The sequence below is a fragment of the Alosa sapidissima genome, chromosome 18, assembly GCF_018492685.1.
Source record: "Alosa sapidissima isolate fAloSap1 chromosome 18, fAloSap1.pri, whole genome shotgun sequence".
In the NCBI taxonomy this organism is placed as follows: Eukaryota; Metazoa; Chordata; class Actinopteri; order Clupeiformes; family Clupeidae; genus Alosa; species Alosa sapidissima.
In genome coordinates, this window is record NC_055974.1 from 11,292,142 (window position 1) to 11,315,910 (window position 23,769).

The 23,769-nt window shown below is 41.8% G+C and overlaps 1 protein-coding gene across 2 annotated transcripts in view; it reads right to left on the reverse strand.

Moving 5' to 3' along the window:
• Positions 1–848: 848 nt before the first annotated feature.
• The window catches only part of col4a5 (collagen, type IV, alpha 5 (Alport syndrome)), a 49,362-nt gene continuing 26,441 nt past the window's right edge, over positions 849–23,769 (reverse strand). The window contains exons 21-52 of one of the 2 annotated variants that reach the window (XM_042069798.1): positions 23,260–23,511; positions 21,588–21,677; positions 21,379–21,449; positions 19,972–20,163; positions 17,806–17,974; positions 17,590–17,682; positions 17,396–17,500; positions 17,168–17,265; positions 16,630–16,780; positions 16,398–16,511; positions 16,100–16,267; positions 15,922–16,011; positions 15,690–15,836; positions 15,494–15,592; positions 15,310–15,399; positions 14,367–14,506; positions 13,734–13,860; positions 11,228–11,407; positions 11,003–11,053; positions 10,137–10,322; positions 8,152–8,160; positions 6,738–6,746; positions 6,201–6,334; positions 5,926–5,998; positions 5,716–5,787; positions 5,456–5,584; positions 5,222–5,320; positions 4,778–4,990; positions 4,091–4,268; positions 3,191–3,305; positions 2,576–2,748; positions 849–2,253 (exon numbers count right to left, since the gene is read on the reverse strand). In XM_042069798.1, coding sequence (XP_041925732.1) covers positions 2,172–2,253; positions 2,576–2,748; positions 3,191–3,305; positions 4,091–4,268; positions 4,778–4,990; positions 5,222–5,320; positions 5,456–5,584; positions 5,716–5,787; positions 5,926–5,998; positions 6,201–6,334; positions 6,738–6,746; positions 8,152–8,160; positions 10,137–10,322; positions 11,003–11,053; positions 11,228–11,407; positions 13,734–13,860; positions 14,367–14,506; positions 15,310–15,399; positions 15,494–15,592; positions 15,690–15,836; positions 15,922–16,011; positions 16,100–16,267; positions 16,398–16,511; positions 16,630–16,780; positions 17,168–17,265; positions 17,396–17,500; positions 17,590–17,682; positions 17,806–17,974; positions 19,972–20,163; positions 21,379–21,449; positions 21,588–21,677; positions 23,260–23,511 — 3,899 coding nt within the window. In that variant the 3' untranslated portion in view covers positions 849–2,171. The remainder of the gene's footprint in view (positions 2,254–2,575; positions 2,749–3,190; positions 3,306–4,090; positions 4,269–4,777; positions 4,991–5,221; positions 5,321–5,455; positions 5,585–5,715; positions 5,788–5,925; positions 5,999–6,200; positions 6,335–6,737; positions 6,747–8,151; positions 8,161–10,136; positions 10,323–11,002; positions 11,054–11,227; positions 11,408–13,733; positions 13,861–14,366; positions 14,507–15,309; positions 15,400–15,493; positions 15,593–15,689; positions 15,837–15,921; positions 16,012–16,099; positions 16,268–16,397; positions 16,512–16,629; positions 16,781–17,167; positions 17,266–17,395; positions 17,501–17,589; positions 17,683–17,805; positions 17,975–19,971; positions 20,164–21,378; positions 21,450–21,587; positions 21,678–23,259; positions 23,512–23,769) is intronic. The other variant, XM_042069799.1, reaches the window with a different exon arrangement.

A 23,769-nucleotide genomic window follows, 5' to 3' on the forward strand; every position in this document is an offset into this window, starting at 1 on the left:
ATATCAGTTGTAAGAGCTCGACTGAGGAAATTGAGCTGAATATTGAGGAATCAAGAAAAAAAATCAATCAATCTGAAAGTCTCCAATCAAAAATGTTTTGTCACATTTGCAGATAACCAGGGACCACCATGACTTGTAGAACATTACAACCTAGACATGGTGGATTGTTTTGCCAAACCGAACACAAAGATGTGATAGGCCTGACAGACAACCAATGAGAGTCCCATGGATGTCTTAGAAGAGCTCTCACTCTCACTCGAGCTTGAATGAATGCCATCGGCACAGGAAGAATTAAGTCTTGCACATGCTGTACTTCTGACAATGATCCTATTGAGTGCTTACTCTCAAGCACAGAGCATCGGTGCCCAAAGTGATTGCCACAAATGTCATTTTTTATTTGGTGAGCACTGGATCCTCCTCTCTTAAGCTCGGTGGCTTAGTACCCTTGGCTGACAGACAATCAGTCAGAAAATAAACAAAGGCTGGATGGCACAGAGGGCTGACGAAGCTGACATGACTGATGCACACAGGAACCAGTGTTGGTTATCCAGATAAAACTTCTCAGATAACAAAGGCAAGGAGAGGTAGTATAAAACCTTGTGTGTTTACACACATGGCGGTAAAAAAAAAAACTGGCATATTTTTTTTCCTCCTCAATCTTTTATATTCACTTGTTAACTTCTCAAATTCTCCCTCTAGTGGTCAAAACCAAATTTACATCTTGTTTGTCAAGAAAGAACCTCTAGTGGAGGTGGAATACCTCAGCAATAGAAGTAAAATATTGAGATTTTGAAATTTACTTTATCTTTATTTTAAATTTCTTTGTTTTGAATGACACTGACCAGCAGTAGAGTTTTGTATTTCTTTATTTCAGTCTTAAAATTGTATAACAACTTCTGGATAATAAACATGAATAAAACAGTTCTTGAAATTAATACATATTCTTGCACCCCAAAGTGACTAAAATCCAAGAGAAAATAGTCATAGGAATTATTGGCCCTCGTTCCGTTTGTATCTTCCCACATATGTACAATAACACACTGAAACACAACTAAGACCAGCGAAAGAAAATATCCATATCTCTAATATTTTATTGTATTCAAGAGATTAAGATCAATTGCAGGAAGATCTATATCCTCCCAGAAAATATTTTGTTAAAGTAGCATAAAAAAATCTTGAACATACAGCATAATTGTTTTGTAAATATTCTTGGACCTTTGACAGGGAAAGCTTTCTGGGAGACAGCCACTCAAATATCTGTAGTATGTGAAATCTTATTTAATGTAAGGAAATATTTACCGTATTAAAGAACTTCCCAGTGTTGTTTAGCTGAAAGGCTTGTATATATATAGTCTGTATTTTTTTCTTATATATATATATTTATATATATAAAAATACTGTTTCATTTATAACACACACAATTTTTACAATGCTTGTGTAAGTGAACGTGTAAGTATGTGAGTGAGCACATGAATGAATTAGTGAGTGTGAATGACTGAGTGAAAACACCCAGGAATTCATGACAGTGCCTACCATTTTTATGCCTAACACTAAAAAGGTGTTTTACACAATATACACATTTCATTACTTACAATAGGAGGAAAAATGTCTATAGGGAGTTAACCAGTTGTGGACACAGCAGAATTAGTAAAGTTACCACCAACAAAGGGAAAGCAACAAGTGATGGAGAGAAGAGAGAAATGTTTTGAAGCATAAAAAAAAACGCAGTCTCACTAATGTAGCTCTTCAGTGCATTTGTTCTCTTTGATGATCAAAAGTGCCGATTTGGTAAAATCGAGACAATTCCACTCCATTATAGAAAAGAAAAAAAAGAAAAAGGAGCATTTCTGTCTCAAAAAACGTACCATCTCTGTACCAACATCAAAAATATTTTAAGAAAATGACTTTCATGTGAAGGAAAAAAATCTCTCCGGGACAGAAAAAGAAAAACTAAATGCACTTTTGCCACCTTGGCACAATTCTGGGATTGTTTGCATTTTCTTAATGAGGTACTTCTTTCAAAAAAAGTATAATAAATTCATTTTATAACAGTTTTTTTTGTTGCTGTGTTGCACAGTAGCACCATAGAGTTTGACTTAAAGACAATGCACCATCCATCTGCTGCTGACGTTGTCACTACAGCTATCGGCCCTTGACGCTAACACGCTGTGTTACGTCCTCTTCATACAGACCACACAACGACTCACACGCGACGACAGGTTTCCTGCTTTCAGTGTCTCTGACTGTGGCTTCCTGTTGACAATGAAAGATGGAATGCAAAGGTTTGCAGTCATTTCCAATGCATTAGCCGCATTGTGCATAAACCGCAGGACAATGTTTTATGCAAATAAAAAAAAAAAAAATATGTAAAATATGTTTTAACCGGACCCGTGTAATAACCACAGTGCCCCATAGCCCAATGAATCATTCCTGTGTATGCGTATTAACCTCATAGCTGAATTGCAAAATAATTTTTTGCAAAATCAACATACAAACCTCTGTTAGTAGGTGGAAAATTATGTTAACTTCTTGTCATCTTTTTTTTTGCACTTCATGGATAACATGGCCATCTCACCTGAACATGTCGTTTGCATCCACAGTTGCCAACCAGAAGCTGTAAGAATTGCCGTAGTAATTGCAGGTGCCTCGCCCGTGGCACTCGATGAAGGGTGAGGACCGGAACTCCTCCAGACAAGACCCAGGAGAGGCCAGGGCCTGACCTGAACCCTCTGCCCCTGCGCTGGTGTGCTGTGGGAAAACATGATCATGTTCAACAACAACACTTGACATTTTTATAGCGCTTTTCTCAACACTCAAAGTGCTTCACAGCGAAGGGGGAACCTGACTAATCAGTGTTTCTGTTCCCATCTCACATACATCTGGGGGCACGCAGTGATAGTTTTGTTTTGTTCTGAAATGTTAATGGGTATGGTTATGGTATTTGGAAGACGCTTTTGTCCAAAGCGACTTGGTGTATTATGAACACTACATTAGTAAAAAGAATGTTTCAAATAAAGATGAAAAACCTACATTCAGCATAATAATAGTAATAATAACAATATCAGCAACAATATCAACCATCAACATTGAAAATAATGTGTTTCATATTAACAAAAAAACAATCTAACCTAAAAAACCTAAATGCTGACTGATCAAATAAATAAGAGACAGATGTGAAAGTGTAGTGTACCATCATGAAGGAGTAGCCAATCCACAAGGGCTCCCACGTCTGTGGGCACGAGGGAATCTGGATGGTCTGGCTGTGCACGGCAATCACCATAGCCGGAGCTTCACAAACAGAACACCTGGAAACACATGTTGCAGTGAGGTCATTAAACTACTTCAATGCATATCCACATTCTTAGCACAACCTAACATGTGATTAGGTCATAGTTAAGACTTAGTTTTTTGAACACTCTGCCTTGCCAAAATGGCCAAGATGGCTACCGAGTAGCGAGTCTTGCATATGAGGACTTTTTTTTATTTTCACTGGGCTAAAAATCTTCTTGGAGTTGGGTGCCTGAGCTGGAGTTCAGAAGTTGCTGGCTGTATGCAGTGCTTGAATACTACAATTCAAGCACTGAAAACAAAAGTATTTCGAGGCTTGTGAATCCGTGTGACTAACGGACAGACGGGCAAACTCAACAAGCTGTCTGGTGCTGTTGGAAGGACCAATACGGTTTATGGTTACGACAAAATAGGAATATTTGAAGGGTTCAGATGCAAAAGCCTCTAAATGCCACCTACGTCAAAAATGAGATAAAGATGGTGAGTGAATGCTCTCCTCACATAGTATACGTTAATCAAATAATTTAACTTCAAAACACATCAAATAACACTCTCTTCCTGGTCTGAAATATCGATTTCTATGCAAAAACCTATAGGAACCGGATTTTAAATGCTCATTTAAAAGAAATGTGGTCAGACGGATTTAGAGGGTTTTGCATCTGAACTCTTCATTTATATGTATTATACAGTACAGACACACACACACACACACACACACACACTCTTTATCTCACACGCAAACATGCACACACACACATACAACCACACATACACAAACACAGTCTCTGCCTTCCATGCTCACCTGCTGATGAAAGGCCTGATGTTGCCCCCGGTGATGGGGGACATGCTCATGGGCATGGGCTCAGGAGTGGACAGCCAGTATGAGTAGTCGTTACGCGACGCAAAGTTGCACACGTTGTTGATGTTGCAGAACATGAAGGGCATGGTGCTGAAGCGCTTCAGACAGCTGCCTGCCGTACCTGAGATGGAGCGAGGGAGAAGAGAAAAGAGAGAAAAGAAAAAAAGAGAAAAAGAAAGAAAACAAAGTGAAGGATGATGTGTGGTAGAAGAGAACAGTAAGGGCAGCAACACAGAACCCTGAGGGGTTTAAAATATACTGCTAAAAAAAATGAACACAATCATACACTGGATCGGTACTCTGACACTGTTTGGTTCTGAGCACAGGTAAAACGTTTGAGGCGAGTGTTTTATTTTGCAAGAACGGTCAGACATTCTGTGAATGTAGTTTGAGAATGGAGAAAAGGGTGGAAGGTTTCAAATATGTGTTTTAACAATAGTGGAAAACTGTAAGTGTTCTATTAATTTTTTTGAGCAGTGTATAACAAAGCACCATGAAGTTGTATTTTGTTAATAAAATAAAATAAAACAAATTGGTTTAATGTGTTTTAGAAAACAGAAATCCAGAGTTAGCAGCAGTGCAATATGAATTAAAAAGTCACGTGTCTGTGGCACTGTCACTGTCACTTACCGAGATCTTGTCCGTGAGCGCGCTCATTACCCTGCACGTACAGTAGTGAGTAGCCATCATAGATGGCACTGGTGCCTTGAGGGCATGTGGGGACGTCCGTAGACTGGCTGTGGCGTGTGATCAGGAAGCCGTGGGCCACTGACCCCGGTCCAGGGAGACCAGGTTGACCTTGTAAACCATCGGAGCCTGGAGGACCAGGGTACCCACGCTGACCTGCAAACAGGGATTGAGAAAACAAGTCATTCAGCTGATGAGGCCCTTTAAGGAACTTTGCCGCTACCGATTTCTGTCCACTACATTCCTCTGTAGTAATGTGTTGTCTGCTTAGAGAGAGAGGCACATCAGCTAAGCAGGTCAAATCAACCCCTATCTAAGGCTAAATCTAGATACTTTTTTGTGTGTTTGTGTGTGTGTGGAAAAAGATAGTGCTTCCATTTAACCTACCTGGCTGTCCTGCTGGTCCGATGTCTCCTTTCCTTCCAGGAGGTCCGCTGAATCCTGGAGGGCCTTCGGGACCAGGATTTCCAGGTTCTCCGGGTGGGCCTGGACAGAGGTGGACAGAGTTCGTTCAGTCTCATGACAGATGACGTCATTTGGCTATAACATCGCAAATAACCACAAACACTGAGGACATGTGTATATCCCATCAGAAGCTGAGAGCAAGTCTCCTGAACTAACCGGACAAGCCTTCCAATCCAGGGGCACCAGGAGGCCCTCTGTTGCCAGGCAGACCAGGGTTGCCTGGGGGACCAGGAGCTCCCTTCACTACAATAGGAGCTGGAGGCACAGCTGGTTCACCTGGGGGACCTAGGGCCAACACACACACACACACACACACACACACACACACACACACACAAACAGTGGGGTTGGTTGAGGCATTATCAAGTAGGAAGAAGGGTTTCTTGAAAAGTAAGATGGGGGTTGAGGGTACTTACCTGTGAGACCTAAGCTACCAGGGTCACCAGGAGGACCACGGAGACCACCAGGACCTGGCAGGCCTTTAGGTCCTGTGAGAAATTTTTTTTTTAAAAGGTTATGACCGTTATGATAAGTTGTATCAATTTACTTTATTGTTTTTTAAAGACCAAATGTGAAGAAAATGCTGGCAGATGATGTACAATGAAGATGCCAGGATGCTCTCTGACCTGGGAATCCTGGAACACCAGGAGATCCGTTATCTCCTTTCGATCCAGGGAATCCTGGGCTACCTGGAGTCCCCTATTTCAGGAATTCAAGGCCATGTTTATCCACAAATGACTTTCCCAACTTGGGATAAACCTAGCCTCTCAATTAAGCCTTTTCATGGCTTAACAATGTCACAAAAATTATTCTACTAGCTGGCAATAAATATGGACTAACCATATTGCCATTTGCAGGGTTGATCTTATGATTGTCTGATGGCTCCAAAGGTATTACTTACCGGCAATCCAGTAGGACCATATTCACCCTTCGGTCCAGGAAATCCTGGGTTACCAGGGGTTCCAGGGAAGCCCTTGTCTCCCTTAACACCTCCGCTGCCTGGGAGACCACGCGGGCCTTCAGGACCTGGGGGACCTTAGGACACAATAAAATATTTTATTACACTGTTTAAAGGTCCACCATGGTAGCGTGGCACTTCTAACATAGCATGTGCTTTATCAACATTCAGCTTTTGACCGTCAGAAAAAACACTGTCAGAACATACTGTTTATGAATAAGATGAATCCATCTATTAAACTGTACATGTTTTGTCTGTGTGTGTTTGTGTGCATAATGATGTTCATAATGATGTTGTTTTGTAGCCGAGGGAGAATGAGCACTTCACAAACCGCTGGCTATTCTGTAAACATTTTTTTTTTTTAGAAACACATACATATAGTTTAGTGCCCTTGCCCTTTGACCCCAAAAGAGAGAGTGGTCCAAAGAGGTTGGGACACACAACATCACAAAGGAGGGCACCAACCCATTAAAGTCTAACCTGGTGGACCTAAGAGGTCCAAAGATCAACACGTTCCCGAGTTCACAAGATGGAGAAGCCAGATTGCCCAAAGCACCCAAACAGGTTAAAAACAAGAACAACAGTTAGCACAGTGCAAAAGTTACCAAATAGAATAGCATTTTATCTCTCTCATGCACACACACACACACACACACACACACACACACACACACACACACACACACACACACACACACAGATATGTCAAATGAAGTTGACAAAACCAACCATTAGTTAAAAACATGCTTGGTTGGGGTTATAAAGACCAGTGGTTCTCAACCTTTTTTGAGTCATGACCCCCCAGAATAATCAGGTTGGAGTTCATCACTCCCAAACCCACTCTCCATCCATATGCTGCCTGCACTTTTTTTGCTCACAGACAAAATAATAAATTCCATTTTAGCTTTAACTTCTGTGCTATTAGATTTATTGTATATTGGTGTCTTGAGTGAATAATATTTCTTTTTCGGAGAAGCTATCTCCATGGGTGCTGAATGAGGCTTCTACTTTACCAACCATCACAGGTGTTACCAAAACGTGAAATAACGTTATCATGTTCATAACAGCAATTGCTTACCATAATGCACAGCTAATGGAACAACACTGAGGATTATATCATACTATTAGCCCTCAAAGTCTGCATGATTGCCAATATTTTGACACTTAAGGCGAGACTGTCAATATATAGACTTGTGTGAGCAACAATGCTGTGTGTGTGTGTGTGTGTGTATGTGTATGTGTGTGTATGTTAGAAATGGTAATGGAATGTAACTAAATGAATGAAAACTGATGGTTTAATGTTGTTGTTTTTTTCACACAGTCTGGCGACCCTCAGGTTGAGAACCACTGATATAGACATTTGAGATGCTACAAAAATTGTTCAACTGCAATTAGCTGAAACGTTCCTATACATTCTACAGAATGAAACAGTCAAACTCGAAACAGACCTCACTATTTGTCATCTGCCGTTACATGTGAAACTGTATCATTTATTCATTTATTTAAGGTTTATATGACAAGGACATTGCACATTAAAAAGATAATATGCAAATGTGCCAGAAGAAAAATACTATTTTGCATCTGTTGTCCATGGACCGATGTAAACTGTAGTAAACTGTAGAAAGTGAATACTAGTATTTGCAAGACACATTAACATTTTAACGGTATCAGTATACATCTGAATATTGTACAACTACAACGAAATTGAAATTTGATTCAAATAATTGAATTAAATAAAAAATAACTACTAAACAAAATGTATTAATTACTACAAACCTAATAGATACAATATAAAAAGAAAACAGTGGGCTCCTGAAAATACGAGCGTATATCAATTTGATGAGAAGTTGTGACACTACATTCTGTCTGATTCTGATTATAGAAGTAGTCTGACCTTCAGGACCTGCCACAGCCCCGTGCCATCCAGATGAGTCGGTCCCAAGCCACAGGAAGCGATACAAATGGAATTCCTCAGCATTTAACTTTAACTTGTCAAGATAACCCTTGTACAGAACCAACCTTATGCAAGGCTCAGAGCTGAAGTTATGCGTTATAAGTTCATTTATTCATGAATTTATTTGTTTTTTGTTTGCTTCAGGTTGATTAAACTTCCAATATGTAAACTGCCAAAATATTCTAGGATTTACAGTTAGAAATACTATGTGACGGGAGGCTGAAAGCAACTTAAACATCATTTGGGGGCTGAAAATGAGCCAGGATGGTTCTGTCTGGGCTTTTCTTTTTACCATAGGTCATACAAAGCCCATGCAAGACAGACACTCTGGACTGATACACAGCCGAGCTGTCATTCATTGAATACACAGCTCTACTGCATCAATCCAGTTTAAATTCAATTAAACAAATAACTAATTATGTTGTGACCACACAAGACACAGACACCAACCCTGTGACAAAAATTAGCGCAGCAACATTGATTGGCCCAGGTCAAGGCGTTGGAGGGGGGGAGGGATGGAGTGAAGAAACATAAGGGAACGGAGGAAAAGACTGACACAGAGATAGACACACATATGGATGAACAATTGATGGATACGGACATTGTGTGGACACAATCCATTCTTTCAGGTCCAGATCAAACCCTGTGAAGTACTTAAGATTGGTGTGTACCACTGGCCACTTATCTGGTGTAAAGGACCTGGTATTGGAGGTGGTGGTGAATGGTGCTCAACCATGAGTGGCAATTTTTTTTTCTGCTCAGTGCTTGGTGATTCATAGTATGTGTTGTGCTCAGTGACAAATATGACATTGTGCTATCTGTGAAGTTCATGCAAATCAGTTGAATAACCAAAGCATTCCAACAGTTTGTGCAAATTTGCTGTCTGGTAATCAGCTGCCACTTTCTGTCAATGAGAACAGAATCACAAGATGTGTCTGCACACTCCTTTCCTTATGAAAAGGATTAAACTAATCTCAATTTTGATCAATATACCAGGAGGGTCTTCTTCATGCTTAAAGCGCTAATACAGAGTTTTTCTATGCGCAGAAAGCGAACGCTGTGCTTTTCCATATTGCGGGGAATTTACTAAGCTGTCACTTTATTACGTAAACAGCGTTCATCACCGTCCGTCCCCGCCCCCTCTACAACGCTAATTGCGTGCCCACAGTTGAACCACAAGCGCAGTTGAATAGAACCAATTGCGACATTAAAAAGAATCAAACTTTAGTGATCATAACGAGCAGCTACATACAGAGTAGGGCTAGTAGTAGTTCTACTAATCTACTTAAAAAATACTTTAACTATTTACTGCACGTAGACTAGGGCTATGACTTAATATCCTAGTCTAGCAGATTGGGAAGTGTATGTCGTAAAAGGGAAAATACGATATTAGAAAAGCAAACAAAAGTTAAGGTTGCCTTTGACATAGTACAATGAAGAAAACCAATGCTTTGAATACTGATTCAGCTGTCTCTAAAAGTTTCTCTAATTGACCCATTTAACCGCAATTTGGATTACACCTGCTTTTCACAGGCAGGTTTTTCACCGCAAAACAGACGTGCGCTGTTGTCATACATATGGCGGAATACCTAATCAATCACTATTAGCACTTCTCCTCCCCTGTGTTTGTCCGATACTCCCACTTTCCCTTGACCCTCCTATGAATGCATATGCATGACACGGAAAAGCGCAAATAGCCATTCGCAGCTCCCATGACAGACAGTCTGCGCTTTTTCCTCAGTGCGGCCTGTTTGTACATACCTCGCCATGTTTTTATGTGCATGTTACGAATCAAATACGCCTGAAGTGGGCGCAAAAACGTTAGTACATCTGGCCCACAAAGTTTTGTCCTAATAAGGCAACTGGAAACCAGACAGCAGAATTGCTTGAGGCATTTGTGATATATAGAGAATAAAATAACTTACCAAGTCTTCCGGGAGCACCGGGAGGACCCTGGTTACCTTTAGGTCCCTGCACAGTGACACCTGGAGGGCCAGGTGGCCCAACATTTCCAGGACCTCCAGGCGACCCTGGAAATCCTGCATCGCCCTTTGTTCCAGGGTAACCAGGACTTCCAGGAGAACCAGGAAGACCGATATCTCCTTTCGGACCTGTTCAGCAGCAAAGAGATATATTTTCAGTGAGAGACACATCTGGTAATATGAATATCGTGGTATGGAAACAGTGGAGGGTAAGTGATTCTGATTAGCTGAGCATAATCTCACTGAGGACTGATTACTGTATATAACCAATTAAAAAAACAATGAATGTGAGTTCCAACAAACAATCATACAAAGTGGGCATCCCCCATCATCCACACCATCTGGTAATAGTTATTGTTTGAGAGAAAATGTAACACAATTGTATGACTAATATGACTTCCGTATTCTGCGTCAACATTTACAGTACATTCATTCATGTATCAAGTGCTTTGGTGTACTAAAAAAGTTACAGTTCAGAAATCTCAGACATTTAATCACTATGTGTACAGTATGTGTTGGTATTGCGTATTGCATGACTCTTTATCTAGCAGTTGAGCTACAGAAACAACACTATCTATTGTGTACCAAATTATGCAATTCTGGCAAAAAGACTGTTGGCATTTGAGCTCAACCTCCAATTACTTTACCTCCCTTCATTCCATGCACTGTCAAAACAGTTTTTAATTAAAATCTTGGACTATATCTTTAATTTTGACTGTCAACTAATTCAACTGACAAATAACTTTCAACTAACCAACTAACTATCAACTAATAACCTACAGTAACAAGTCACTAAATACAAACTTTACCTGGGAATCCTGGTAGACCAGGGGAACCGGGGGTTCCAAAGCCGGGAGGACCTGAGAGAAAGAAAACCATTTGATAAATCTGTCCTCTGCTCTTTCAATGTATGATCATTACATTGTGTTGAGATAAGATATGTATTACAATAACTGCTGAAATAAATATGATGATAAATATCTTGAGTGTTGTTATAAGGTTTAATGACGTATGGCTGTAATCCTGTATCTTACCTGGATCTCCTTTCAATCCATCTGGTCCAGGGATTCCATCACGACCAGCTTGACCTTTTTCTCCTGGGTAACCAGATGATCCAGGACGGCCTGGTTCGCCAGGCCTACCCGGGGGTCCATTGATACCTGGGGGACCAGGGGTTCCATCTAGACCCTTTGGACCAGGAATACCAGGTGGTCCTAGAAATAGAACAATCAAGATTTTAACACGTTTGATCATCATTATTTATAGAACATGTTTCAGTAGTTGCATTCCAGCTTAGCAGAATAGTCACGCCGCTGTAAATACACTCAGTGTTAACACAGTTTATCAATTGTGTTTACTTTCAAAAAGATCCAATGAACACCAACTAACTATGAACACTGACTATAGACTAGAGATGACTGTAGCTGACCAAAAGACGTCTAAGGTTACTCAACATCCTTATCCTGTTTTTTGCAAGAAGCCAGTTACCTGCAATGAATTATTAGAGGGGATGCATCCCCTCTATTGAAATCCGGATTCTTCTTCTTCTTCTTATTTTTCTTTTTACCTTTTTGTGCGCGCTATTCAGCCCAAACCGCTTAACGTACAAATTTGGTTGAAACACCGTTCCGTAGATCTTCCAAGGCTTTACCGTCCTATCCGTTTTTCATTTTTGAGAAGTTTATACTTTTTGAGATATTTGTAATTAAAAGTGTATTTTTCCCCCATAGACTTGAATGGGGGCTGTGATGTCATAATAGAGCCAGCTGCGCTCGTCAAGTAGTTCTCAGAGCAGTTCCCAGGTTAATCAGAACACTGGCACAGGTGTCACCTGTGAGGATTCCAACTGTCTCAGCTTCTAAGCATACAATCTAGCTTTACCTGAACTACACATCCTGTTAAAGTGTTTCCTGTGTGTCAAAATAAAAGTCCCAGCCATATCTCATGCATTCAGCATTATATCTCCAGAAGTTGGAGGTTGAAGGTCAAATTTCAAGGTCAAAAACACCTTGAGTGTGATATCTGAATAATGCCATGTCACACAAGATTCAAATTTGGTTACTCCAAAAGCACCTTTGCAGGTATCACAATTACCCTACCAACCAGCTAGTAGCAAGCTCAACAGCCCCACCAACACCATTTTTTAACCAGCAGACTGCATCCCCTCGTGTAATTCCTCGGAATTGCATTTCTAGTTTCTGATGAAATCAACAAGACAGTTGATGAGCCAGGGACCTCAAATGGGACATAGGCTGACAGGATTACAGATAGTCTGAGTTTTTGCATTCTTCTTTTAAAAGAACTTTAGTTTAATTTTGTTTAATTTTGTTTCACAGCTACAGTGGGGGGCTTCTAGTGCTGAGGTTGCTGAATTGCAACCAAATTAATCCTACTCCATTTGCAAGCATCTGGGAGAAATATGACAGCTGCCAAGTTAAAGAAAAACGTGAAAGACCCTCTGCAAAGCCAGTGTTGGTTGGTTTGTCCTTTTGAGCTACTCTATGGTGACACAATACAATATGTCGAGAGTAACTGCAGCCCCTCGTCCCTTAACAGAAAAATCAATTCCAGCATCTGCAATCTGAGCTGGATCTGGATGATCACCTAGGAGTAGCAAGACATGTCGGCTTTTTAAGTTATGTGAGCGGATACGCACACACACAGATGGACGAATGGACCCGATGACAATACCCTCTTCCCCCCTATCGGGCACTGAGGAAATAATAAACTAAATAACACTATACTACTAGTATAGTAGTATCAGAACCCATCTACGGAGAGCCTGGCCACTCCGTATTAAGTCCCATTGTACCGAATTTTGGTTGCAGTTCCACCAGAGTTCCACTGGGGGCGATCGCCATGACTGCAAAATGAATGGGAGTCAATGGAGCTAGACGGCTAAATTTGTCTCTTTCACCTGTTTGTTGTTGAGAAATCTCAGATTTGATTGTAGTTTGTATAACTTCAACATGGGTTATAGGTTGAAAGTTGAATGAACAAGTACTTATGTCCTTTTGATTTCTTACAGGTTGGGTCGTTGTTGCCCATAACACACTAGCATTGTGCTAATGAATGACGTCATTGACACGTTTTTAGAACAATTAAGTGACTTTAAAAAATATAATACTTAACCAAGTGTATTTTCTTTGCCTCCCCTTTTGAATACAATATTCAAATTACTTGACAAAAAATTATATCCCGAGAAAAGTGGATTTTGAGGGGTACAGCTCCATAGACCTCCATTCATTCTGCACTTGTGGACGAGTGCTCTCATGTGGAACCACAGAAGGAACTGCAACCAGTTCAGAAACCGGAAGTTTTCCGAGAGTGGAAGTTCTCCCCTTATTAGACATTCTCTGGTAGTATTCAACTAGCCTCACATTCATCTGGACATACATAACCACACAGAAGAGCAACTATGGGTTGCCTGAATTTTAAGCTTCCTGAACACAACACAGACTTGTAATTTACCTATACTGAAGTGTTCTATATTTCAGTGACAACAAATGATATTTCAGTGCCAACAAATGAGCATCTCACCTTGAAATCCTGGTAGCCCTGGGTCACCCTTGGCTCCTGGGCCACCATTGAACCCTGGTGAGCCTGGACTACCTGCCTGTCCTTTGGGTCCTGGGCTTCCTGGATAGCCGGGTGTTCCAGGTTCACCCTAGAGGAAACAACACAACAATACATTACAACATGTTACAATATGCACCAATTCTTAGAAGCTGCAAAATTAAAAAGATAACAAGGTAGTGAGGACCCTTCATTTTGTACAGTGTTTCTACGGTTCTGTTAAACACTTTTTTACATTTTCAGGTGAATGTTCTTCATCCGATCAGTGTTTCTATGAAAATCTGTAATGATCATATCTTTCCACATACAGTATTTTTCAGACAATAAGGAAAGTTAACCAACCTCCTCCTCTATCAGCACCTGTAGTCTATCAAAATTGGAGTTACATTGAGGTTTTTACAATTCCTTTTTTTCTACCAATGCCATTCTTGCATAATGACCTAAAAGGAGTTGAAGGTCCCAGCAACAGAATTTGCCAATCATGTTTTCTGTTTGCATGCTTAATTGCAAAATTGGAGCTTGAAATATGAACAGGTGGGAGCATTACAGAAAAGGCCCAAAACCCTGAATAGGAATAATTAATCAATTAAACAGTACCTTGGGTCCTGGGTTTCCTGGTGCCCCAAATCCTGGAGGACCGGAATCCCCCTTAGATCCTGGAAATCCTGGAGATCCAGGTGAGCCAGGTCTTCCTGGGGATCCTGGCGTACCGGGAAGTCCCTTAATTCCAGAGGGTCCTATGTGGGAAAACAATATCTGCCATTTAGATATTTTGGATGATAATAGGAAAGAAGACAGAGGCTCTGTTCCAATCAGCGTCATTCCGTCAGTACACTTTAATGAAGTGTTCTTACTCGCATAGTGTGTGAGTGTCCACAGGGTTGTCTCAAATCAAACACCAACTCCGTGCACTTAACAGAAATGACGATCGTAACATTTAAACATTACTGGTGTTCAAATACAGTTTGAACACACTTGTGCACTCATATTAGGTATTGAAGGTACAGACGTATGCAAATTGGAACAAAGCCAGTGAGAATACATCTGGGTTTAATGAGTAAACTGTAAAGGCCTATTCACACCAAGAACGATAACGATAACTATAACCATAACAATAAAAGTGTTCACACTCAACAACGATAAACAAAGTCTCTCCTTGTGACGGTTAAAATTAAATGGGTTCTGATTGGCTATTAGCTTTTTATCGTTCTGAAAATCGCTCTGAAAGTGATCCCCAACAATATCGTTCTTCATGTCGTTATCGTTATAGTTTATGTGTGAACGTCGTCATTCATATTAACGAGAACAATATTTATTTATAGTTATCGTTATCGTTCTTGGTGTGAATGGGCCTTAACCCTTAAAGGTGTAGGTTTTTGAACGTTCTAAGTTCCGCAACAATTGAAGGTTCTAAAATTCTATGTTGAATTCAATGAACCCAGATATTCTTTAGAACGTTCATTTCCCAACATTCCCGTCACACCGGTGTGACGGTACTCCTTTAAGGGTTAACAGAGACAAAGACGGTGTCAACACTCACCTGGGAATCCCATTTCACCCATGGCTCCCTTAGCACCTGGAGCGCCAGGGCCACCAGGGCTTCCAGGAAAACCGGGATCTCCTTTGAGACCTTCGGGTGTAAAGAGTGACATATTGAAATTACATTAAAGAAAACTTCAGTAAAAAGTTTGCATACAAGAGACTGTTGTACAAGTGGCTGATACCTGAAGGTCCAGGTGCTCCTGGTCGTCCATCTTGACCTGGAATTCCAGGATCTCCTGGAAGACCACCAATACCCTTCTGACCTGGGATACCTCCCGCACCTAGGAGCACAGAAAAGGGTGCATCACGCCTTGGGCTGCTCACAAGAATAGTCAGATTACCACATAAGAAAGGCCATACTGAAACACAGTTACTCACCTGGGGAGCCTGGCTCTCCTTTAGCTCCTTTATAAAATTGATCATTAGCCACAGGACCAGGAGCACCAGGAATACCTTGATCTCCCCTTTCTCCTTTGGCTCCAGGTGTACCTGGATTGCCTGGTCTCCCATTATAGCCGTTTTCACCTGAGCAGCGGAAAAACAATATCAGCATTCAGCATAGGATCACAACAAAATTCTTTGAGGGAACTGATGAAGAATGACCAGCTACCTTTTTGACCCGGGAATCCTGGCCCACCTGGTCCACCGGGGCCACCAGAAGGTCCTGGAGGACCCATTATACCCATGTCTCCTTTCTGACCTATAGTAAAGAAAATACAAAACAATTTAATCAAGGGAATGAGAAAAGAGAGCAAGGGTGCAAATCCTGATTGGCAAAATATACACACCAGGCAGTCCAGGAAGTCCATCTCTGCCAGATCCGCCAGGTGGGCCTGTTGGACCAACAGATCCAGGAGATCCAGGGAGACCAGGATTACCTCTGTCTCCTGGCAGCCCTTGGATATCCCGCCCTGGGGTGCCAGGTATACCAGATTCTCCTTTTGCACCGGGATATCCTGGAAAGGAAGGGAATACAAATGAATTGAAATGCTCCAAATGTAGATTATACATATTTTACATCATAGGACTTAGATGGTCATCCTCTACATGAATTATTTTTATGAAATACTTTAATTCATGACTGACCTGGGGCACCCATAGGTCCAGGGGGTCCAGCTGGACCTGGTATTCCTGGACCACCGAAAGCAGGGCTACCTGGAGGGCCACGGGATCCAGGTAAACCAGGAACACCACTGTCACCTAAAGAATGAAAGACGTTAACCATGCATTGAGAGAGGTGGATTCAAATATTTAATTCCAAAATTGTGTTCAATTATAATGTTGAACAGGTATTTGAATTTGGAGAATTTGTATTTACCTTTAGCGCCAGGGCCTCCATTTAACCCTGGGCGCCCAGGACCACCTGGATTTCCTGGAAAACCAGGGTCTCCCTTAGGTCCAGAAAATCCTTTTCCACCTGGAAAACCAGGAGGCCCCTGTGGGCCTGGCAAACCATAACCCGGCTCTCCCTGTGTTCAGATGAGAAATACCATGATAAAAGACACACGGTAAAGACACAGTATTAGAAAGTGTGTGTTCCCCGATCAGTAAGAAAAATGTGGGCGGGGGAAGTGATTGAGCACTGCTCCCACATCCACGGCTGAAGTGCCCTTGAGCAAGGCACCTACAGTAACCTCCTCGACTCCCCGAGCGCCGCTGTAGCAAGGCAGGTCACTACTCCGGGTTAGTGTGTGCTTGTGCTTCACCTCACTGTGTGTTCACTGTGTGCTTTGTGTGTTCACTAATTCATGGATGGGATAAATGCAGAGACCAAATTCCTTGTATACGCAAGTATACTTGGCCTATAAACTCAATTTACGATTTACGATTTTAGATTGGACAAGTATGACAGATACCTTTGATCCAGGTGTTCCTGGGGCACCGGGAAGTCCATCCAAACCTGGTCGCCCTGAAGAGCCAGGTGAACCTGGTGTTCCAGGAGTGCCAGGGAATCCTGAAAACAAGAGTATTTATGTTCAGGTAAGTTTTTTTGCAACTCCAATCTGTTTACAGTTTTTCTCTTTCTTCACTTTTGTTTTGTTGATAATGCTATCTATGCCAGTATATTTATTTGAGATTATTACCTTTAGGTCCAGGAGGTCCAGGTAAGCCAATACCAGGAAGACCTGGGTCTCCTTTTCCTCCAGGTAACCCTGGGAAACCTGGTTGCCCTGGTCCACCTGGTGTGCCTTCATAAATAAAACCTCTGGTCAATAAAATATATGGTATATACAGAAACTTCATATTTGCACAGTATTATAACCCTTTCGTTATCTACCTGGGCTTCCTGGTAAACCAGGTTCTCCATCTCTGCCTGCCTGCCCTGGGGCACCTTTCTCTGGGATGGTTATGCCAGGTTCTCCCTTTGGCCCTGCACATAGAGATATCATAGTGAGAAAGTCTATCATGTATGCATATCAAACTAAATAAATGTGAGTTGAAAGAAAAAAAAAATATTTGTGTACAGATTTAACAAGTGCCATCTCAATCTAACCTGGTGCGCCAGAGGATCCGGGTCTTCCTGACACTCCCTGGATACCCTTCTCTCCTGCAGGACCTTGTGGACCAAATCCTGGGCTTCCAGGTGCACCCCTGTCACCTGGAGGGCCTGGGGTGCCAGGTTCTCCAGAGGGACCAGGTTGTCCCTTCACCTGTAGAGAGCCCTGTAGGTGCCAAGTAGAGACAGTAGAGATTCAAAACTTTTGACTCAGAAAATCAGTAATTTACAACATGTTACACAATCTCAGATATGATGAGTATTCAAAATGAATTTTAAGGAAAATTAATCATTTGTATGCATTATTATCATTATAATTAGATCATTATTATGATCTTCTGTAGATGCATCATAGGTAATGGTAACCAAGAGGAACAGTGTTGTGCAGTCTGGGTAATTCTTCCCATCAGGGACCACATGGAGCTACTGGATCCATTATGACCATGATGTCTGAACTGCAAAGCTGAACTGAACTATCATGAATTGCAATGCTTCTTCTTTGGTCTCATCCAGGAGGAAAGCAGGTTGATTACAAGGTCATGTCAACGCATCTATGCAGTAGAGCATGCTGGATCTCCTCCTGGTCTATCTTAGCAACAGCTTCTCCTCTCAGTCCCAATAAAGTTAGTGCCATTCTCTGATGTTAAATGAGATACCTGCCCTCTGCAACAAACAGTGGATGACATTTATGCATGAATCGGTGTCTAGAGCATAAGCCACCTCAAGATGCAGAGTTGCAAGATGCAGGAGTCCTTTGGCTTTAAGCACCAGTTCACCCTTAGCTCAGTTATGTGATGGAGACTAGAGTGCCACCTGGACCACTGCTGTGAAAAGACGGAATATACCTTGGCATCCCAGCCAGTGTTCCACCTGCACATCTCCTGTAGCATCTTATTAAAGGGACCCTACGCAGTTTTGGCAATTTCTTCTCTGTTCTCTTGCTTTTCTGCTCAAAGTTTTCTCTAAAGAGCTGGTGTAGTGCCGTAAAGCAATTTGTTACCTCGCGAGACCTGAGACTCCTGCAAGACTGTCTGATTCCGAGGCCAGCGGCTCGCCGGAGCAAAATTGCAAGGCTGGTTTTCCCACTCAACCATTCAACCCGGAAAAAGTCATATAACCATCATATAACCAATGGTTATAAGCAGTTAAGTTAAGGTAAATTAAAAAACTGCATAGTTCCCCTTTAAGGTGAATAGTGCCAGGGATTGTACCTTGATCCAGGTTCAGTCCTCTAGGGGTCTAAGTGGTCTAAGACTGCACTGCTGTTGCTCGTCCACTTCAACAGGCAGAACCCTTTCTTCCTTTCCACATGCTGCAGTCAATTCAGATCTTTATGGCCTGGCCTTTCGATGACACAGACTTGAGGCAGTCATCCATGTGAAAGTTTTGGAGTACTGTGTGCGACACACTAGGTTAAAAGTGGTCTCGATGGTTCTCCTCAGAATTCTCCTCAGCACATAATTTGCACAACTGTGTTGTGACACAGCGCCAAAGAGGTGGACCGCCATCCTATGTTCCATAGGAGATTGTGTCATATAGCGTATAATGTGTGCTCCGGGGACACGTCACCTGAATATGGCTTGGATGTCTGTCAGTAGCATTACACATCCCTGTCTAAACCTGGTAAGGATGCAAAGCAATGTGCTGGTGAGGTAGGGGCCCTGTAGCAGCTGTGAATTCACAGAGGTTCCCTAAAAAACAGCACCATAGTCAAACACAACTCTCAGGCTTTTTCCCTGATGGGGAAAATACTATACCTTGACATCTGCCTGATCTAACTGCTGATGTGGCACCAGCGTCGCATAGCCCTTTCCAATGATTTCATAGAGGAAAGGTGTGGACCCTTGATGATATTCTTTGCTCCTCTTGAACTTTCTTTGAAGACTTAGGAGACGCTGCTATTCAATGCTGCATTTTTTTGGCAGTACGACATCTGCACCCTTAATGGTGCAGTAATGTCCTTCTTCAAGATGATTTGAAGATTCCACCTGTTCATATACACCTATGGACTCATGTGACTACTGTAGCACCCAGTGTATAACCCCCCCCCCCCCCCCCCCCCCCCCCCCCAAATGACTCAAATAAGCAAGACCAAATGAACTCACAAATTAAAGTTGACTCTAAATGGCTCCTAAAATTCATTTTGAACATGTTCCAACTTACAGGAGCTCCTTTGGGGCCAGGTGCACCAGGGCCTCCATCACGTCCAGGTCTGCCATCCAGGCCAGGTAAGCCAGCAGGTCCAGGGAAACCTGAGTCTCCCTTCTCACCCTTTACACCAGAAACAGATATGGCGTCTCCAGGATCACCCTTTTCACCGGGAAATCCAGGCGGCCCCTGGAGCCCAGGTGCACCCTGTGAAAAACAGACGTGAAGAAAAAAACGTCAAAAAAAGACATGATGACAACTTTGCATCAGCAGATCCGAGCAGCAAGTGTTGTAACCCTGACATCTGTGCTCTTTCTGGTACACATGCATACAGTGGGAAAAAAAATATTCATGTTTGATGGGAAAGATGGGAAAGATGATGGGAAAGATGGGAAACGATGATGGGAAAGATGATGGAAAAGATGGGAAAGATGATGGGAAAGATGGGAAATATGATGGGAAAGATGATAAAGATGATTGGAAAGATGATGGGAAATATGATGGGAAAGATGATGGGAAAGATGGGAAAGATGATGGGAAAGATGATAAAGATGATGGGAAAGATGATGGAAAAGATGGGAAAGATGATGGGAAAGATGATGGGAAAGATGATAAAGATGATGGGAAATATGATGGGAAAGATGGGAAAGATGATGGGAAAGATGATGGGAAAGATGATATAAAGATGATGGGAAAGATGATGGGAAATATGATAAATATGATGGGAAAGATGATGGAAAAGATGGGAAAGATGATGGGAAAGATGGGAAAGATGATGGGAAATATGATAAAGATGATGGGAAAGATGGGAAAGATTATGGGAAAGATGATGGGAAAAATTGGAAAGATGATGGGAAAGATGATGGGAAAGATGGGAAAGTTGATGGGAAAGATGATAAAGATGATGGGAAAGATTATAAAGATGATGGGAAAGACGATGGGAAAGATGATGGGAAAGATGATAAAGATGATGGGAAAGATGATGGAAAAGATGGAAAAGATGATGGGAAAGACGATGGGAAAGTTGATGGGAAAGATGATAAAGATGATGGGAAAGATGGAAAAGATGATGGGAAAGATGATAACGATGATTGGAAAGATGATGGGAAATATGGGAAAGATGATGGGAAAGATGATGGAAAAGATGGGAAAGATTATGGGAAAGATGATAAAGATGATGGAAAAGATGGGAAAGATGATGGGAAATATGATGAGAAAGATGATGGAAAAGATTAGAAAGATGATGGGAAAGATGATGGGAAATATGATGGGAAAGATGATGGGAAAAATTGGAAAGATGATGGGAAAGATGATGGGAAAGATGGGAAATATGATGGGAAAGATGATGGGAAAAATGGGAAAGATGATGGGAAAGATGGGAAAGTTGATGGGAAAGATGGGAAATATGATGGGAAAACTTACGCTAGATCCTGGAGATCCTGGTCCTCCAGGGTAGCCTCTTTCACCTTTAGGTCCTGGAAATCCAGGAGAGCCTGGAAAATACAGTCACAAAATCGGTGAGGTAACAGTGCGCTGAACAACGGTGTATGCTATACTGGGGTCAGCTCTTAAGGGGAACAATACAGCACAATGAGGATTTCCAAGAGTCAGCTGTGGTGACTGTGACTGACCTGGAAGTCCAGGTGCGCCAGGTGGACCTGCAGGTCCAGGGACAGGATTTCCACTGGAGAAACAGTTGACACATGTGTCACCTTTTTCACCTAAGGGAGAAAAATAGAGAAGATATCTCTGTAACTACGTAGTTATGTTACACACTTTGTTTTGTTTTGGTCCTGCGGGTCTAGTGGGTTTGGGTAAGCTTACCAGGAATAAGGCTACTGCATGTTCAAAACAGCAACGAATCAGTGCTCCGACAAATTTACAAGTAACCTACAGCCTTGCTATATATACACACCGGAGATGCAGGTTCAATCACAAACTTGGATTGCCAGTAATCTGCATTACCAAACTGTAACTTATCACACCACACTACTGTTTAAAAGTTTGGAGTCCATTAGAAATGTTTTGAGGGGAAATCTTATTTTTGACCATATAAAAATATGTAAAATAAATAACACCAAATCAATCAGAAATGCAGTGTAGACATTGTAAATTACTACTGTTGCAGCTAATGCAATATCTACATAGACATACAAAGGCCCATGATTATCAACAACCATATGCCCTGTGTTCCTGTGTTCCACAATTAAATTCATTGTGCTATTGGGGACCAACAACCAAGCCTAATTAACATTATTTAACATCAAACTGGGTATAACATTAATGCACAATTGGCTTGAGACAGCCACAGCATGTCCCACAGGCAGTACCCGATTACATAAACACACTCCTTTACTGTACAGCATGCACTCTCTACAGCTAAGCAATATAACTCAATAGGATGCAATCATATAAATAACTGGCTGGCAGCAGCTGCAACATGCGCTGGCGGTAGGCCTACTCAAGATCCACAAAGCTAAAAGTCCTCCTTATCGGACACACTACACACTACACCAAATTCAACAGAAATGTTGTGGTGGATTTGGCTCTAACACCTGTATCTCCATTGGTCTAGTGTGTGCTTGCTAGCCATATACTTTTCTTCTGCTACCAGTTCTGCATACTTTAGTTTCCACCGCATGTTCAAAGAGAAATCGCTAACTTATTTAAGTAAGCACTAAGCTCACACTCAGAATACAACACTATGTCTTAAGGATGCAAAGCGACCCTATGCAACAATTGACCACATTGTGAGGTATGGTTTTATCAGGCAAATAGTTTTGGTGCCTAACAACGCCCCTTAGCTGTTGTAGAATCAGCGTAACCTACGGCCTCTCAGGGCTTATTGCTTAAATGAAAGCCAACTTTCCACAGGATGGCATTGCTGATTATATTGCCAAAAGACACCATTTAGCATCCTAGCAGGCTTCTAGCAGTGCCAATAAGGCTCTGTTGGTCTTTGCAAGGTTTTGTATCTAGCTCACTAGTTTTAGATTCAAATACATACAGTGTTGCTTAAAAATAATAATTTGGCCTAACCAACTCAGGTGCCGATGACAGGGAAACTAAAATTCATCATAAGAAAAATAACTGAACCAAATTTAAGTCTTCAAGCCCTTCCTCTGCCAGTTAGCCAACATTTAGCCAACATTTAGCTGGTGCAACGTAACAGATGAACATCAGCCACTGGTATTCGTAAATGTCATATTATTTATCGATACCATTTGCCTGACACCAGTCAACAAGGCAGATATCGGCCGATATCAATGTTAGGATGATCACAATTAAATAATCTAGGCTTACCTTTCTGCCCAGTCTCCCCTGGATATCCAGGATCTCCCTGTAAGCCAGGTAGACCAGGAGCACCAAGAGGACAGTTCTCAACAGTAGTGGAGCTTCCTGGGGGACCTGGTGGTCCAGGAGGACCCGGTAATCCTGATTGTCCACTTCTCCCAGGTGGCCCCGGCAAAGAAATTCCTGGTTGTCCCTCTTCACCTTTCTGGCCTCTCTCACCAGGGAAGCCTGGTCTACCAGCAGGACCTGGCTCTCCAATACCTATAACACAGAATGGAAAACATACTATGAGAAAAAAGACGATGCTTATAAATGCACCTTCAAATCATATCAGGTCTGATTTCTTCTTGCACAAGACACTTGTCTCAGTCCACACAGCTGTATAGGGGTCCCTGTTTCGATTGGTGTGCTTAACCTGCAATAGACTGGTATACTATCCAGGGAAGGAGTCTAGAACTCCCATCCACTTCACATCAGAAACTAGTGTCCCACTTTACCTGGATAGTCTTCTTTAGATTA